General features: G+C 33.7%; 2 protein-coding genes across 2 annotated transcripts in view; one reads left to right on the forward strand and one right to left on the reverse strand.

Annotated features, from left to right (window-relative positions):
* Positions 1-7,467: 7,467 nt before the first annotated feature.
* LOC140153222 (uncharacterized) lies at positions 7,468-10,290 on the forward strand. The gene is made up of 3 exons (XM_072175908.1): positions 7,468-8,080; positions 8,863-9,047; positions 9,716-10,290. The coding sequence occupies exons 1-3, from the start codon at positions 7,738-7,740 to the stop codon at positions 10,283-10,285; spliced, it is 1,098 nt and encodes a 365-aa protein (XP_072032009.1). The 5' UTR covers positions 7,468-7,737; the 3' UTR covers positions 10,286-10,290.
* Positions 10,291-16,058: 5,768 nt separating this feature from the next.
* The window catches only part of LOC140153223 (cytoplasmic dynein 1 heavy chain 1-like), a 106,910-nt gene continuing 103,239 nt past the window's right edge, over positions 16,059-19,729 (reverse strand). Inside the window, 3 exon segments of the mRNA XM_072175909.1 lie at positions 16,059-18,218; positions 18,906-18,942; positions 19,324-19,481. Coding sequence (XP_072032010.1) covers positions 18,081-18,218; positions 18,906-18,942; positions 19,324-19,481 — 333 coding nt within the window. The 3' untranslated portion in view covers positions 16,059-18,080.

Raw genomic sequence — 19,729 nt, forward strand, 5'->3', positions numbered from 1 at the left:
TATCAGAGAAAATAAAGGTAGAGAAGCGACACTCCGTACAATTAACGTGCAGACGGCCTATACCGATGTGAGGACAGAAAATGTGACTCTCCTGCTAGTCTCGGGCGCGGGCCAGACTGTATGCGGTATGAACAAAAACATAATTAACTGGTTGTGTAGGAGACTAGCAGGAGAGTCACATTTTTCTGTCCTCTGCTGTCCTCCGGAGTGTCGCGGTCCTGGCCGTATGCTCTCTTTGGGACAGCTCATAGGCAATTAAAGGGGGCGCATTTTCAATAAATGAAAGAGCAGAACACATGGAGCAGAGAGCGCAGCAGGAGCGTATCTTCTCTGATTTAAAGGAGTGTTTCGTGATCCTAGCATCCTCTTTTTATGACATTTTTGAGTAGATATCCACGAAAAAAGCTTATTCCCAAAATTTCAGTTGATTCCGATTTTGCGTTTGCGAGTTATGCATGATTAATATGTGTATTACACCGCTCCATAGACAATGCGTTGTAATTTCGTTCTGGTGCACCAGAACGAAATTCAAATTTCACGATATCTTTGGAATTGCAAAACGAATTAATCTGCAAGAAATATTTTGTACATAAACATTATGTAGCCAGAGGTTTCCAGTGATAGAAAAATCTCAACTTTTTTTGAGAAAAGTGGGGGGATGAGGCTGTGGATCACGAAATGCCCCTTTAAAAAAATACAAAAACAAGAGAAAAAATGGATAAATAAAAAAAAAAATAAATAAATAAATCTGTCTTCAATCACTGGGCCCTATTATTTTTTTATTAATATTATTTAAATAGTGGTCCAGAATTGTCAAAATAGTATAAAGTTATTCAAAGTTTCACAAACTGATAAAACTTCCTCGAAATTGCGGTAAGTTGCACAAAGTTGCTTTTTAAGTTTCTCAAAATCGCGTGAAGTTATTCAAAATTTCACAAAATTGCTTAACATTTTCTCTAAATTGCTTAAAGTTGCTGAAAAGATGCTCAAAAGTTTTCAAAATTACTCAAAATTGCTTCAACTCCCGCGCAAGCTGCGTAAAGTGAGCGCGGATTTCATCAAATTGTCAAATTTTTTCCAATGCAGCACAAATAGGTCATGCAACCTCACGCACTTTTGGGGAACTTTACGTAACATTAAAAAATGTTGCAAAATTTCGGACATTTTTAGAGAATTTTGACAACTTTGGGCAACTTCCCCTGTGACATGTGGCCTAGTAATACACATAAACTCGCAAACTGAAATTTTGAGAATAACTGAAAAATGTCATAAAAAAAGGATGCTAGGATCACGAATTTCTTGCCGGAAAATAAACATTTTTTCCTATAATAATAATAATAATAATAATAATAATAATAATAATAATAATAATAATAATAATAATAATAATAATAATAATAATAATAATAATAATAATAATAATAATAATAATAATAATAATAATAATAATAATAATAATAATAATAATAATAATAATAATAATTTCTTATTTATCCTTATTCCAAGTTTGTAGTTAAATTGCTCTGACCAGCGGTTTGGAATTCAGAAACAAAACACTTCCGGGAAGATAGCTGCCGCGCCAACTTTGAAACTACCACGTTTTATGCATACCGCATATTAAATGAAACATGTATTTCCGGCTTAAAATTTCACTAGGGTTATGAGTCTGGTCAATCACTTTTTTAAACAGCTTTTAACATGTCAAACTACACACATTCTCCTAAAAGGTGGATTTGTAATACTTTCAAGAGTTGTTAGGGCCTACAGTTTTCCCTAAATATACATATTGTGAGAAAATGAACGTAAATAAAATAAAATAATAATAAAAGAAGTTTGCGTACACCTAAAATATTATTTCTTTATGAAATCAATTTTTCTCCATGTTCATTATATCAAAGTTAAACATTTTGTAGGAGTTTGTTGAAAATAATAATTATTTTGTTAATAATTTGATAATATTTCTAACAGCTTGAAAAATAATTCATTAATTTTTTTGCAGCTTGAAAAACAATGAAATAAAAAGAAGAAATTTGTGCAATTACATGCACTAAAAATCTTTTTCATTTTATTCAGCCATAACTCTTGAACCCACAATGTCTTATTCCAATCAAAACAAAAAGCAATTGAAATAATTACAAAACTGCGCATATTATTAGGGACAGTTTCCAGGGATATGTTTGGATTGGATCAAGAGGAGGTTCTTCATATATATCCTCTGATTTTTACATCATGGAATGTAGATATACTTTGACCATCGAGTTTTGACGAACTAAAATACTATGGAAAGCCTATATATTTAATATATGAAAGCTCAGCTGTAAAGTGTAAAACATTAATTTCAGAAATAACATTTTGGATGACATTCTGTGCACGTTTTGCATCCAAATTATGGAAATCAAATTCCTGGATATTTAGGTACTTACCCTAAAAACTATATAATCCAAAGATTTCGCAAATAAGCGAATTCTAAATGAAGTTGGATCTGCTATATATATGCATTTATGTTAATCTCTTCTTGGTTTGAACGTGTTTTATAACTTTTTACACCGCGAGTCATCGCACCCCGTCCAAATAATTATAGGCAATGGCCCAGCAAACACAAAACTTTTCTTAACATTAAATTTCGGGTTACATAAAGGTCATAACGTTTTTTATGAAATCGTACTATACAACAACATTTTTAAAATGTCAATGTTGAAAAATATTTGTTGCAAACAGTTTTAATATTTCGTCAACACTTAATTAAATATACATTATGGGAGAATATTTTGCAGTATAGGCCTAAGTTGTCAAAAAATGGTTTTGAAAACGTTTCATACCCTTTATCTGTTTATTTGCCCTTCATATAACCCGACATTTAAACGTTTTCTGTCAACCTTTTGCGAATAATGTCAAAAACGTTTTGTTTTTGGTTGTTTGCTGGGTAAATATCAAACAAAAGTCAAATGAACATGAACATTATTTAAAACATCCACCATGCCTACAGGTACCGAATCAATCCGATTTCGACAGGATGGGGGGAAAAAGAAAAATAACAAATACCGTTTTATCCTGGTTTACGATATCCCTATATACGCCCTTTTAAGGGAACTTTCGATTTTGTTAAAAACAAACAAACAAACAAACAAACAATTAAAAACAAAAAAATTATACAACCCCAGTGTGGTCTTTGTGTGTGGGGGTGTGTGTGGGTGGGGGTGTGTGTGTGTGGGGGGGGGGGTAAGTATTTGACCTGTTCAGTGGCGTATCAGGGTCAGTTGTATATGAGAGGCAAAAATTGTACACCATTTTAGACCAATTCTGATATAAAATTGGATCGGTTGAGCCCATATTTATTGGTCGAGCTATGAGTTTTAAAATATTGGACTCGACGTATATTTTATAACTCATTGCGAGACCAATAAATATTGGGCGTAAAGCATCCACTTTTATCATTATTATGTGTTGGATCCAATATTTTCACACACTTGGATCCATCAAAACATAATAATGTGTTGACCAGGTCAATTTTCAATTTACTATTTTTGCCAAATTTTTGGAGGGGTCTAACCTCCTTCCCCCGTTTGTTCTATTTCAAACCTCGAGGTGACTACTAAGTTCATCAAAAACTAAGTTTATCACACAAAAACAAAACCACTATTTTCCGCAAGATAAACTTAGTTTCTCCACTTGAAAACTCAAGGTTTTTACTTGAAAACCCTAGTTTTCGGCGACAATCCGCTAAGTTGCCATTTTCAATCATATTTAAAACTCAGTTTATCACATCATGATCACATAGGCTACATTGTTTTCGCACGATCAGCTTTGTTGAGCGAAAAATATCGGCAAAAACATGTAAAACCTCGTTTTTCATCAATAAACTCAGATAGCTGATACACAGAGATACACCTCGTTTTTCACTCGTTAAACATAGTTTTTCGTTGGAGTGGCCGTGCGTGAGTATTCGAGGACTGGCGGATCGAGTCTAATTCGGGACGGCAAGATTGAAAATTCAATCTTTTTGATTCAATCGGGCAATTTAAGAATCGCATAAAATTAAAACTTTTTAGGCTTTTCTTTGGTACTTTTTAGCCCAGTTTCGAAAAGTGTTCGTCAAAGTTGCCCCCATTATATGATTACACTGGACAACAAATGAACACTTTTATTACTGATCAGTAAATAAAATCAATGCATTCTTGACTAAATCAGGGCAGTCGATTAATATTTGAAATTTACCCAGCATGTCACACTTTCAAGTATTTTACTGGGAATGCTATTATAAAAATATATCCGCCATCATGTTTGGGTTAACACTTACCTCACCCTTAGGTGGAAAGAAAGATGAGAATACAAGAAGCGCATTTGACTCATTTTTGAGTTATGTAAGCTATCCACCAGTGGAGCTTCTGCGACCCCTACGCAGAACTTCCGTTAGTGGATTATCTGTGCACGGTGGACGCAAGGAATCCACAGTCGGATTTTCAAGCCAATTTGCTGATAGGCCTTAAATATATTATTATTTAATGTAAAGGTGATGCATTGTCTTTCAGGCCTTTGGCTTTGTAATGCATCTACCTCATCACATCATTATTTTCAACATTGTTTATACCTGTTATGCTGATTATGTATGGGGGAGAGCGGGGAGTGTTCGCCCTATTTTTTTCTGACCACCCTAGCGATGTCATTTTTAAGGTTAGGGATGACCTGATTAGCCCATGTGAAAGCCCTATGTCTTAGCTATATACGGCCACAATCCCAGAACTATAGGCCTTACAATAGCAACAGGATAGAGCAAACAAAAAAGTTTTGCAAAGTGGCGAACTTGCCCCATATTGGGGCAGGTTCGCCCACATGGTGGGGTAAGTTCACCCTAATCACAAAAAAAGATTTAAACATTGCATAACAATAACATTTTCAATGCAAACATTTAGCAAGAGTATACAGGGCATTCATTCTTTTCTGGGGAGTCACTAAATTTGTTGCAGGGGTCGGGTCATGGTAAAATGTAGGGGTCCAAAGTGAGCTTATAAATATTACGTATCATGTTTACAACTTCGGGGAGATTATGGATTAGGACATAAACGGTGGTATGAGTAATACTGATACCACATAACTTTAAAAAACATGCTTTTCAGTAGTTTTACCTTGTTTAATGGTATAATTATCAATATTTTGCATAATACGCTGATGGGGCAGGTCCGCCCTCCAGTTTGGGGTAAGTCCGCCCGGGGAAGATATAGGGCGAACATGCCCCATCCTCAAAAGGGCGAACGTGCCCCTTGTGCACATTTTTGTATTTTCTTCAGGGTGTGCAAAATAAAAATCGAATAAGGAGCTTATAACTGCATTAAATCTTTGAGAAATCCCATATGTTCCCAACACAGATTTCCATTAAAACCATCTGTATTTATGTATCAATGATAATACAACATTATTAATGCAACAAAAAATTACGTTTTGGTGTAATTATTTTCTTTTGGCTGCAGTTCGATGAACACGTCCCTATATGTCGCGTAGCTAATATGAGAAGTTTATAATGACCTATGTCACCTAATTTTGCCATCACCAAATCCCCCGATAGCCGTAGTGCTGAGAAACAAGGGGTGGGCGAACCTGTCCCTAGGGCGAACACTCCCCGCTCTCCCTATTGATGATGATGAAAAAATAAAATGAATGAATGAATGAATGAATATCATGGAAGAAAGAGATCTCTTTCTTCCATGAATATATCTTGCAATCCATGTAGTCGTGATGTACAAATTCTGCTCTATTTAGTCTAGAACAATACTTTTACCGGACCCCAGTAGTAAAATCTTTGTTGTCCAGTGTTAATCGGTACTTCGTGTGAGGATAGGAGAGAAGACCACGATTCCATGGGATGTTTCGGGCTACAATATTCTATATCATGAACAAAATGTCCATAAAATCTTATTGAAGTGAACAAAATAGGCCTATTTAAATTATAATACTTATAATAGTTTAAACTCAAGGCAATTAATATCACGCATTTCAGTTATTTTATTTAAAATATTAAAAAAGAGAGAAATTGAATAATTAGTTAATCTGCTGAAAGTCAGTACATTTTTGTGATTAAAACATTGTTTTTTCGATAAACTTTCCGTTTTCACGTATTTTTGTGCCTATACCGTACCTATTTTCGTCTCAGTTTTTGTGGGACCGTGAGAGCACATCAAATTCAAATTGCATTTTTAATACGAGGAATGTCTTTCTGATATCAAATATTTTAGATTTTTTGAAATTCGCGATATAATAAAATTGACATTTTTTGACATTTAACAAGTCTTCGAAGTAAATTGTATCAATCTATAAATGATAGGCTAGGCCTATGTTCTTGAAGTGTATAGCTGTATGTAGCTGGGATGAAAAGCCGTCCATCATATGAACATTTTGACGTTTCGTATTGAAGATAAACATATTTTCCCAAAACACCTAAATATTTTAGGTCTTTTTGGGAAAAAATGTATATCTTCAATACGAAAAGTACACATTTTCACGATGGACGGCTTTTCCTTCCAGCTACATACACTTTTATTACATATCATTATAAAGTTTACTTCGAGGACTGTTAAATATAAAAAATATCAATTTTGTCATAAAATTTTTATTATAGGCCTATCGCAAATTTAAAAAAAAAAATCAACATTATTTGAAATCAGAAGGACATTCCTCGTATTCAGCATGCAATTTGGTGTATGATGTGCTCACAGGCCCCACAAAATACACTGTGCAAAAGTGTGACCGACCCCTGTTTTTTTTTTAATGTAAAACTATCTTTCTTTCTATAGATCACTCACTTGATACCTGATCGACTATAAAGTTTACAAAAAAATATATAATAAACCAGAATGGAATAAAAAAAATAAAAAAAAGCGGTGGCGTGGTATAAGTCCCAATGCTGAAAAGGGTAGGCCCCGCCAAGGGTAGGTCTAACTATTAAATCATGCTAATAGGCCCTAATTATAATAACATTTTGGACATATAAATAGCAATACATCGTATTTGTATCCAAATTAGACCTAATAAAATATCATATAATCCAAAGATTTCACAAATAAACCCATAAAGTTCTAATTTGGATTATGTTTTATAACTTGTTGTTTAAATTCGCTTCTTGTTTTCGATGTGTTTTATAACTTTTTGTTTTAACACCCTTCATGTAGGCGCGACACCGCGACTCACACAGCTACTCACCGCATCCCATGGTAAACAATAAGCCTAAATAGTAAACAAAAGTCAACTAAACATTAAAACATTTATCTAAGAATACCGAATTAATCCGATTTCGACAGGATCATGGGAAACGGGAAAAAACAACAGAAGCTACTATATCCCGCTCGTCCATAAACAAAAACAAAAGTTTACTACCAATCGGTCCAAAGTTTTTATAGAGTTGAGTGACCGGTACCGTCAATTCGATTGTAACAAACAATAGGCGGAGAAAGTTGCAAAGGGAAGCCGCTTACCCTTCGCTCGCCGGAAGACCGCACAGTTTCCATTGGAGGATGCTCTGCCCCTTTCAAGTAGCTTCAAGTTCGCTTCCTTTGAAACTTATAACCTTTTCAATTGAATTTAGTTCACACGGGTATGATCTTTTCTAAGCGTGAGATCTTTATAAATAAAATTTAATCGTGAGAATCTTCATCATTTCGTTGCTGCTCTCCTTCCAGTCAAGTTAAAGTTTCATCTCGATCTGAAAATTGCTTTTGTAAATTATACACCAAAAATCTGCTTTCAAAAATGACATTTGTTAGACGCAGTTCTTTTGAACACCTTTCACCGCAACAGTGTTCTCCGATATATTCATCAGAAGAAATATCACCTACCAATTATAAACCTGAGGAAGCCATTCATTATCTCACTGACTTCCTGGACGCTAATAAATTGCAAGCTGCTGGTGGTGACGGAGTTAGGTTTTACTCACGATTATTCTCGTCATCGACATCATTCACGTTGCAGGAGTTGAAAGCTAGAGACGTCTTGGAACAAGAGTTGAAGATGAAACAGGAGCAAGCAGCTAAGGATACTTGTTTGATGCAATCGACACATAGACGTCACGGTATGACTACCAACGTCAAGATAGGTAAGTTCATTTACTTATTATTCGCCTTACTACGATTATCTGCACTTGGAACACTTGGCGTCAAGTGGAACACGATATTATATGCAATTTCTTAAGTGCAAATATAAAGAGATAATAGTTTTTAAAAGTAAAAATGTGTAGGGCAATTTGTAACTCACGGAGCTTTGAAAAGTATGTATAATGTATAGTGTCAGTACTAAAGACAAAACATTTAAAAGCACGATTAAACCTTGCAAACCTTTTGTTATCAAGAAGATAAGCGTACGAAGAAAAGAACTTCTTTTTGTCTCCAAGTAGGCAAGAGAAAAGTATTTTTGCATTTACCAAAATCATATCCTGGAATACGAACAAAACACAAAAATGTTTTTAAAAACGTTAGAAACGTGTTCTGGTTTTCGTCAAAACTTTTTTAAAACGTTTTGCTACATTTAAGACATGTTTTAAGACATTTAAATGCTATTAAAATAGCAAACGTTTTACATGAAATAAAATTAAACAATACAAAACAAACAAAAATACTGCATTTTAAAAATGTAACGTATTTTGTGACAAACATTCACATTTTCCGGCATGTTTTTCAATGTTTAATACTTGCTAAGTATATATTTAATACTTGCTACCCTTTATTTTATAACCGGACATTTAAATGTTTTCTGTAAAACGTTTTGTTTTTGCTGGGATTTTGGTTTCTGTAACTTTACAAGCCGGCATCTTTTTGTGGGCCTAAATTGTTTTGTACTTAACATAATTGATTGACCAAAACTTCACTTTCATTTCAACAGATAAGCCGTCCATGAAGCGAGCAGCAAGCCCCGATTCATCTGGATCTGGTCGTCGGTATCGTACTCACTTCACTTCGACTCAACTGGATTTATTAGAGACAACCTTCCAGGCAGCCAAGTATCCCAGTTCATCATTGAGAACACAAGTCCAAGAGATGACAGGAATTCCAAAAGATAACATCAAGGTAAATTGTTAGCTATAATATTTTAAAGTTAAAAAGTGATCTGTTGTAGTTTAAAACTGGTATATAAAGGTATAATGTTTTGTTCAACATCTTCAAGTTCAGAGTCACAAGTTGACATTAAATTAATGTTATCCATTGAATTGGCAAATTTGGAAGTATTTGATTTTATAAGTAAAAGTCGACTTAATGTTTAATCCGATTTAATTTATTGCTGAGGTTGATTAATATTATTTGAAAATGTTGGATTCCTGAAGATAAGGAATACTTAATTTCAGCAGGTCCAGTCATAAACTTTGAAAACATCGCAAGTAATCATCAGATTCCTCTTCTTCAAAACCACTTGTTACCAGAACTTATTTCCACATCAGAGCTGTACACTAACTTTACTTTTGACCAAAGACTAAAAACAAACGAATTGTTTGCAAGCCTTCTAATTTCTATTATACTTTTGTTTCTCAAAGATGTTTGGGGGCCTTTCAATCCAGCTTAGCTTTATAATTGCCAATTTTTGTACCAGTATCAAAAAATAAACCAACATTAAAAGGACGGAGATTTGATTCTCTTTTACCAATTGGATGTTCAGAGTGATTTCTAGTTGCAGTACACCACTCCAACAAGATTGACTTATTAATTTGTATGTATGTTCTTGTTGTTACTCTCCACTACAGGTCTGGTTCCAGAATCGTCGTGCTCGAGAAAAGAGAAGAAAAGAAAAGTCTAAGCGACTAGGTGTACATGTGCCTTCAGAAGAAAAAAGGCCTGCCACTGTAACAACGACTCCATCACCACCGCAACCTGTTGCTATGACAACTATAAGTATGCACTGGCCTGAAGATACCTCGTCAACCATCTCCTCGTCAACCGTCTCCTCTGTACCTCCTCCAACATATCATCCGTATCAGAACCAATGGAATACTCCAACTATGCAAAATCGTCGTAATTGGTACTGGGCCAATGCGTACCAGCCACTAGAACCACCATGTTCTACATCCTCCAGTGCTGCTCCGTCTTCCATGAATTCTTCAGCTGGAATGCCATATTCACTGCCTCAGATTCCTGGACATGTGTCAAACTTTGTGAAATCTGAACCAACTTCTCTTCCAGCAGTAGGATTACCCTTGTCTTTGCCAACTGCTATATCACCAGTAGGATTACCTGTGTCTGTTCAACCAGAAAGCCTTGTGAACTCAACTGACAATATGCATCCCTGGTCTGACAGTGTTCTTGCATCACTCTGACTGAATATTTGGATCTTGAAGGACCTGTTATGAAAGTTTTTGTTTCATACTCATGATATAAAATCACATTCAATTACTTGCACTCACTCATTTGAATGTTACGTTACATGTTCACATCATACAGAACTCCAATGTTCTACATCCTCCAGTGCTGCTCCGTCTTCCATGAATTCTTCAGCTGGAATGCCATATTCACTGCCTCAGATTCCTGGACATGTGTCAAACTTTGTGAAATCTGAACCAACTTCTCTTCCAGCAGTAGGATTACCCTTGTCTTTGCCAACTGCTATATCACCAGTAGGATTACCTGTGTCTGTTCAACCAGAAAGCCTTGTGAACTCAACTGACAATATGCATCCCTGGTCTGACAGTGTTCTTGCATCACTCTGACTGAATATTTGGATCTTGAAGGACCTGTTATGAAAGTTTTTGTTTCATACTCATGATATAAAATCACATTCAATTACTTGCACTCACTCATTTGAATGTTACGTTACATGTTCACATCATACAGAACTCCAATTTTACTGCCAGTGTTTAAAACATCTTTCAAATTGACTTCATCTTGAACAGTGACTTTGTTATGTAATTTCACATGGAACTTCACTTTCTCATTTGTGCACCAAGTTATGTGTTATACATTTGTATCTGTGTAAAAACCAATGTATTTAAGGATATTGATGAATAACCTTGTTTGGTCATTCTAAATGCTAGTTGCGTCTTGCCTTTTAAAACTGAACAACAGTGAACACAGATACTTCTGTAACACTAGGTTGAATTCAGACAATATAACTCAGGTTTTTGTAAATATGTAGTACTTAAGATCATCATCTTCTTGGAGGACAAAACTTTTAACTGCTAAGGCTGCTTGGGGAAAAAAGTTAACTGCCTTTGTTTAACCTTAGCAGTTAACCCTTTAGTGCTCCAAGTAACCTTAGTAGTTAACAGTTTTGTCTTCCAAGCAGTTGATATATGACCCAGATAATATGAATATTTAAGATATATTTGGATTGGTTCTCATTGAAATGGGATAGTACCATGAGTTTAATCCTAAAAATATTATAAATATTCATCAAGTCTGGATCAGAATTGATGGGATAGTGCAATAGTAGTGTAAGATTATCATTACAAACCATTGCAAATACCGTACAGGTGTATAAAAAGCCTGCCCATAAATCAGGAACACAACACGTTGCTCCCGGGTATTTTGAAATCTGTTAAGTCAAACAAAATAAAGATTAATTTGTTTATGTTCACAATTTTGTGGGAGTTGGTTACATTCTAAAAACTAAATGAGCAAAAAAATAACCACTTGTGATTTAAGTGATCTAATTAACAATAACAATAAAAAACATGACAAAAATGAAGTTTTGGAATATATGGGTCGAAGTGATAGATTGAAACTTTGTAAGGCTGTATATAATTGATAGATTTATATATTTTTGTATGCTATTTTTAACACAAGTTTTTTTTTTTCATTTTTATGTAAGCAAGAGTGGCAAGTTGTGAATTGATTTTTCACAATCTTTCCAGCTCTTAGCTACAATTGTTCTTTGACAACTCAAAACAATTTTAGTCTAGTTTCATGTTATATTCAATCCACTTGTTGTTTGTGAAGTACATGTTGTAAGATTATTATGAAAAGAAAGAGATGGGATTGATATTTCAAAGTTTAATTTGAACTTGTGGAGTTCCTTTCATGCTCTATGCTACAATTGTTCTATGACAACTCGAAATCTCTTGGTCTAGTTTCTAATTATAGTCAACATTAGTTTTGTGAAGTACTGTTGATGCTATACATGTTGTAAGATTATTATGAAAAGCAAGAGATGGGAACGATATTTCAAAGTTTGATTTTAACTTGTGGAATTCCATTCCAGCTCTTTGCTACAATTGTTCTTGGACAACTCAAACTCTTCTTAGTCATTAGTTTTGTAAAGTACTGTTTAAGCTATGCAAATATAATTTATGTAGGTTATTAAGAAAAGCAAGAGATGTGAATACACATTCCAACGTTTGATTTTAACTTGTGGAATTCCATTCCAGCTCTTTGCTACAATTGTTCTTTGACAACTCAAAATCTCTTTAGCCTAGTTTTACATTCAATTCAATTGTATACATTAGTTTTGTGAAGTTATGTTGATGCTATACAGTATACATGTGTTAAGATTATTATGAAAAGCAAGAGATGCGAATAGATTTCAAAGTTTGATTTTAACTTGTGGAATTCCTTTCCAGCTCTTTGCTACAATTGTTCTTGGACAACTCAAACTCTTCTTAGTCATTAGTTTTGTAAAGTACTGTTGAAGCTATGCAAAAATATGTAGGTTATTAAGAAAAGCAAGAGATGCGAATAGATTTCAAAGTTTGATTTTAACTTGTGGAATTCCTTTCCAGCTCTTTGCTACAATTGTTCTTGGACAATTCAAACTCTTCTTAGTCATTAGTTTTGTAAAGTACTGTTGAAGCTATGCAAAATATGTAGGTTATTAAGAAAAGCAAGAGATGCGAATAGATTTCAAAGTTTGATTTTAACTTGTGGAATTCCTTTCCAGCTCTTTGCTACAATTGTTCTTGGACAACTCAAACTCTTCTTAGTCATTAGTTTTGTAAAGTACTGTTGAAGCTATGCAAAAATATGTAGGTTATTAAGAAAAGCAAGAGATGCAAATAGATAATCCAAAGTTATTAATTTTAACTTGAGGAAATCTTTTCCAGCTCTTTGCTACAATTGTTCTTTGACAACTCAAAATGTCTTTAGTCTAGTTTTACATTTATATTCAATCCAACAGTCTACATTAGTTTTGTTAAAGTTAAGTTACATTGTATGTTGATGCTGTATGTGATTATGTGGTACAATTATTATGAAAAGCAGGAGGTGAATAAACATTCCCAAGTTTAATTTGAACTTGCGGAATAATTTTCAACTCTTTGTTACAATTGTTCTTTGACAACTCAAAAAAATCACATTATATTCAACTTTTTTTACATTAGTTTTGTAAAATACTGTTGATGTTATGTATGTGGTATGATTATTATGAAACGCAAGAGAGGTGAATAAACATTCGTAAGTTTAATTTGAACTTGTGGAATTCTTTTCAAACTCTTTGCTACAATTGTTCTTTGACAACTCAAAATCTCTTTAGCCTAGTTTAACATTATATTCAATCCAACATTGTTTGCAAAAATTGTGTGAAGTACTGTTGATCGTTGATCCTATACATGCATTATTAAGATTATTATGAAAAGCAAAAGAGGTGAATAAATATTCTCAACTTTAATTTGAACTTGAGGAATTCCTTTCATGCTCTTTGTTACAATTGTTCTTTGACAACTAAAAATCTCTTTAGCCTAGTTTAACATCATATTCAACATATGAAAAGCAAGATATGTGACTTGTATTCTAAAGTTTGACTTGCAGAATTCCATTCCAGCTCTTTGCTACATTTGTTCTTTGACAACTCAATAATCTTCTTAGTCAGTTTGGTGAAATACTGCTGAAGCTATAGAAGTATGTAGGTTATAATGAAAAGCAAGAGATGCAAATAGATAATCCAAAGTTATTAATTTCAACTTGTGGAATATCTTTTCAGCTAGCTCTTTGCTACAATTGTTCTTTGACAACTCAAAATCTCTTGTAGTCTAGTTTTACATTATATTCAACATTCAGGTTTACGTTAGTTTTGTGATGTACTGTTGATGCTATATATGTCGTGAATGTAGGTAATATTAAGAAAAGCAAGAGATGTGAATAGATATTCCAAAGTTTAACTTGTGGAATTCCATTCCAGCTCTTTGCTACAATTGTTCTACAACAACTCAAAATCTCTTTAGCCTAGTTACGTAATGTTGATGATATACAAAAGCAAGAGATGTGAATAGGTATTCCAAAGTTCCTTTCCAGCTCTTTGCTACCATTGTTCTTAGACAACTCAAACTCATTTTAGTCATTAATTTTGGTAAATTGAAGCTCTACATGTATGTTGGTTATTATGAAAAACAAGAGGAGTGAATGGGCATTCTCAAGTTTGAACTTATGGAATCCCTTTTAAGCTCTCTCCAATTATTGTTCTCTGACAACTCAAAATCATTTTAGACTAGTTTCGAATTATAATCATTTGCACATGGTTCAAGTATCATTATGAAAAACAAGAGTGGTGGACAGTGAACATTCCACAATCTTTTGTTTTTAGACTTCTTAGTTTCACATTACATGTATAATCAACTTTGTTGTTAGTTTTTGTGTGATTTTATGATTTGTGATTGTATCAAGTTTTCGTTGGATATTTTGACTTGCAAGATCATGTTGACAATTAACAAATATTTTGCTACAGCTGTTTTTGTACATTTTTGTAGACTTGCTTTGAATGGAAAGTACATGTATAAATCTGTTCAGTTAGTGTAAGAACTATTACTACATGTAAGTTAAATTAAGCACCTTACACATAAAAGAATCACATTGTTGTAAAAGCACTTTGTTGACTGTATTTGTTAATAAAATATATTTCTGAAGAAAAAATTATTTGCACTTGTTGAAGCGTAATTTTGTTACTCTTTTTAAGAAGTCTATCAGAAACTGCCAAGTGATAATTTCAGTATTATTTCACAATAATTTACACAAAGTCTCTATGTAGCAGTATTTGGCTATTTAACCCACAAGGACCTTTCATGAATCATTTGAAGAAGTCAAATTAAGGGATCTAGAATAAGCGTTTATGGTGTTTCGACAGTATTTTTTGTGGGACATGAGAGCACCTCAGACGTATCGAATTGCATTCTGAATCTGAAGCATGTCTTTCTGATATCAAATAATTTTCATTTTTGAAATTCACGATATAATACAAATTTTATGACAAATTATTAAAATTTAATATTATTAAAATTTTTGACATATAACAGTCCTCGAAATAAATTTTATAAATCTAATGAAATATTCTTAAAGTGTATGTAGCTGGGAGGAAAAGCCGGCGATCAATTGAAAATTTTGACCTTTTATATTGAAGATGTGGATTTTTTTCCCAAAAAGACCTATTTTTTTTTTTTTGGTGTTTTGGGAAAAAAATTCTTTACCTTCAATACGAAAGGTCAACATTTTCAATTGATCGTCGGACTTTTCATCCCACCTACATACACTTTAAGTATAAATCATCAGATTTATAAAGTTTACTTCAAGTACTGTTAAATATCAAAAATATCAATTTTAATGATTTGCCACAAAATGTGTATTACATTGCAATTTCAAAAAATCAAAATTATTTGATATCAGAAGGACATTCTTCGTATTCAGAATGCAATCGATATGTCTGATGTGCTCTAATGTCCCACAATAAATACTGTCCAAACGTTCATACCCCAGCCCTTAAGCAGGTTTTTAAACATCATTTATTCACAAATCACAATTCAGGAAGTAAAATGGATGCTTTCATTGCCTGAAGTGTGTTTTGTGTCCTCCCCAAGAAAATATGTAACATAAAAAAATAAAAACAGCATAATCAGAGGCATACCGAGTTAAATGTCTACAGGGGGGAAATTTACCAAGACAAATGCGAGCAAATCTAGTGTGGGAAAATTTGCAATTTGTACTATCATAATTGGCCTCAATTCAAGGAGTATTTTGGTCTAAAAGATGCATACTACAATTTAGGTCATTTTTGTCCCCTTTCACTGGTCCGTATGCCACTGAGAATACCTACACAATACACACACATTAGGTCACTTGTTTGGTACAATTTGTTGATAGAATCAATCATAAAAACTGACATTAACAACAGTATTTAGTTATTCATGATGGTTTGATTTTAATTCTATACCAGTAAGGCCCTAGAGGTTTACATGCTAGCTAACAATTCATTCAGCAAACATACTTAGCCCATATAATTCAATTAAATAGTATTCAATTTCACAACATGCATTTCTTAATTCCATAGCATGCATTATCAATTTACTGCATTTAGCAACACATGATAATTAATTTCAACACAAAATATTTAGGAGAATATTTATCACAATATTGTGTAATGATGTAGATCAAACACTTAAATTCATACCATTTTACCTCCATGAAAATGTTATACCATATAGGCCTACATGTAGTAAGATTTTTCGGCTATCTGATATAAATGCTACCAAATAACACTTAATTTCATTGCCATATTACGGTAATGATTTTTGCCATCTGTGGCTTTCACAGTATATTAATTCTTACAGAGTGGATTGGATATGGCCAAGACAAACATGGGATTGCAGAAAATGACATGTTGCGTGGAGAATTCTGCTCCCGACATGGTATACATGTAAAGTTTGTTCGGCTTTTATTAGGTAGAAATTATTTGGCTTTTGTTACTGCGCGAGTCCCAATTCACGCTCACATAAATTCACATAAGCGTGCGCCAGTCACGCATTACGGAACGCACAACTAGCATAAGCATTGCGCCCAACTGCATGCATGCCATTCCATATCAATACACGGTGTTATGAGTCTTATTTTTTCCGCCTTATATAAACCGAACAGACTTTAGTACACACGGTCTGATGTTTTGCTAACTTGATTTTACTGTATTTACTGTTTACAATTCACAGTCAACTACTATTTTAATGATTTACTTGTGCATTCATAATATCAAATTACAGCAAATACATAAAGATTTAAAGACTACATTTTATGATATAAATTCCACATACAACACCACCTGAACATCTATGACAAATATATAACCATCAGGTATATATCCTTGGATCCTTTAAATATGTCACATATTTTAACCTCTAATTCTAAATTTCAAAATAACCCCCCATTTATATCAATTCAAGTTTATATACCCATAATAACTTACCCATAAAAGTATTTTGATTATAGATCAAAAATATCATGCATTCTAACACATTATCTTTTACAAATTGAGAATGATAGAAACAGAATCTGTTTATAAGAGGCGATTCCTTTTATAAGATAAGAGTGGAACACATAATTGTGCAAAACCACTGATTGTCTCCCTGCTCACTAAGCTGCATCCAGTTTGCAAAAGTTGACAGAGAGCACATAGTCCCTGTACAAGGAATTATGCTTCACACTTTAGAATTCTATAACAATATAATGAATCACGAATGGATCAGCGTCAGTATCAACATCTGGTTTTCTATAATTATGATATACTTGATTTACAAGTATCTTTCTTTTAAGTATAGTGACTAGCGCTAATAAAGTAACAAGTTCATACTTATGACAATTATGATAATTAGATAGATGTACTTGATTTACAGGTACTCTTATATTTTGGTGTCTACCGATGCCATAGTTACAACTTGATTTTTATGAATAAAAATTATGCAGTATTTTTAGTTACAATCAGCTTGTGCAATATGTATGAACACTACATATCTTAAAAGCTTTTGTCTAAGTTACTACACTACATATATTTCACATCGGCTTTTTTTCTGCACACTTAAACATACAGAATTATATTCAAATTACAGTTACGATTAATACGCTCATGATTATGTCATTTTAATTGTTAAATAACATCTCCAAATTAGATAATGTATTTACTCTATCATTGATAAAGATTAGTTGGTTAAGTTGAGAGCAAATTGAATGCACATTCATTCTAGAGTCGAATTAATATTTTGAGGTATGACTATGTCTCCTTCATATGAATGACACATATCAATGTCTCAAAGACATTTGTGAAGGAAAACATTGAGTCTTTATGAAGTCATACCCAAGGATAGTAAAGGCTACATCATATATTGTGACTATGTTTTGTTATATTTATTGTTACGTTTGTTTTGATCACACTTAAGCAGTCATACCAGAGCACAGTAATGCTACACCTCTCTCATAGAAGCTGTGGTCTACAGTGGATCCTTGGACAGGCAAATCCACAGTGAAGAGCAACTCGGCACGGGTCTGGTTCAGATACACTGGCAAACGGACCTGAGTATGCAAAACATCAAAAACAAATGTATTCATTAATTTAAAACTTACAAAAATTTAGCTCTGTGACTAAAATGTTTCGCCAAATTCCTCTTACAAATTAAGCATACTGCCAACTGTCCAGCGCGATAGTATTTTTTCCACAACTTGATGTCACACAAGTACAATCTTAAAAAGAACATGGCAAAACATTTTAGAGTCCCCTTCACACCCTAAACAAACCCTAATCTTAAACTATCGTAAACTTTAACCCTACCCCTAGATCACAGGGTGCTGAGGCTATTCTGTAGTTATGCCAATTCAACACAATCCACCAACACACATTATTTATTTCAAGGGAACAATTGGTTAAGTGAGTTTTGTGTGTTTACAAAAAATGAAGCAGGTAAAACTGAAGCAGGTCTACATTGATATCTCTCTCTTCCATGTGCAATTCTCAAATTTGGAATCATTAAAGTAAAACTCCTAAACTTTGCACTACTTGTTATATTTAGCTTAATCCCTGTAGCCAAAATGTACCACTTTGCTTGCCCTTTCTTGAAATAAGTGTACAACTGTACATGCTACGCTTTCTCTTATGTGTCTGATGCATTTGTAATGCACCCTGGTTCTTATGTTTTTTTGCCAATTAACATAGAGGATTGTCTATATGGTACCAATCAAAATATGTACTTATCAATTACATACCTTATCATCTGAACTCTTGGGAGCTCCTCCTTCAGCCCTGTAATGAAGGGAAAAAAGAGGTATTAGGTATAAACAAAATCTACTTTACCTCTCATTCTACCTGATGGTTTTGTATGTTTCCCTCACAAGCAAGACTGCAAATAACAAAAATCTTTTCGTGTTTCCATTCTTGATTTGCATCAATATAAATATCTGTTTAATTTAGGCTGCTTCCCATAGTAAATCAATCTGTTGTGTAATTTTACTCCCATGGCTAAAAACTGAAACATTAAACAAGATCAATCTTCCCAAGAATAGCGCTTATCCACACCAAAAAAAAAAAAGGTTAAAAGAGACCAGGATGGTAACATACAGACATCTGTATTACTCCTTGCACACCCTTATATGTATTGTTGTCTTTGTCATATCCCATACATACCTGACCCAGGAGATGTTAGTTGGTGGTAGATCAGTGGAGATAGTAGAGCTCAGATGCAGTGTATTCTTCTTGCAGGTAGCTCCTTGGAGTTTGAGATTCATTATGGTAAAGCTACAGTCATCGGATTTGACCTGACCGCCTGCATCTGAGATGGTAACCTGGTAAAGCCACAAAGAGCCACAAAGATAATCATGAATTTTGGATTCAGCATATTGATATTACTTTCAAAATACACAATTGTTGGCTGACATGTGAAGCCAATGAGCTCTGTATTGTGGTTATGCACATCTTATGAATTCCTATATTACAGTTGTTCTGTTTCAAACTGACATTTTGGTATAGAGTTACGACTTCATTTTCCGTACTGAATATTGTAAATTAAGGCTGAATTATGTCTCGATCAGTG

Source organism: Amphiura filiformis, chromosome 5 (assembly GCF_039555335.1).
Source record: "Amphiura filiformis chromosome 5, Afil_fr2py, whole genome shotgun sequence".
NCBI lineage: Eukaryota > Metazoa > Echinodermata > Ophiuroidea > Amphilepidida > Amphiuridae > Amphiura > Amphiura filiformis.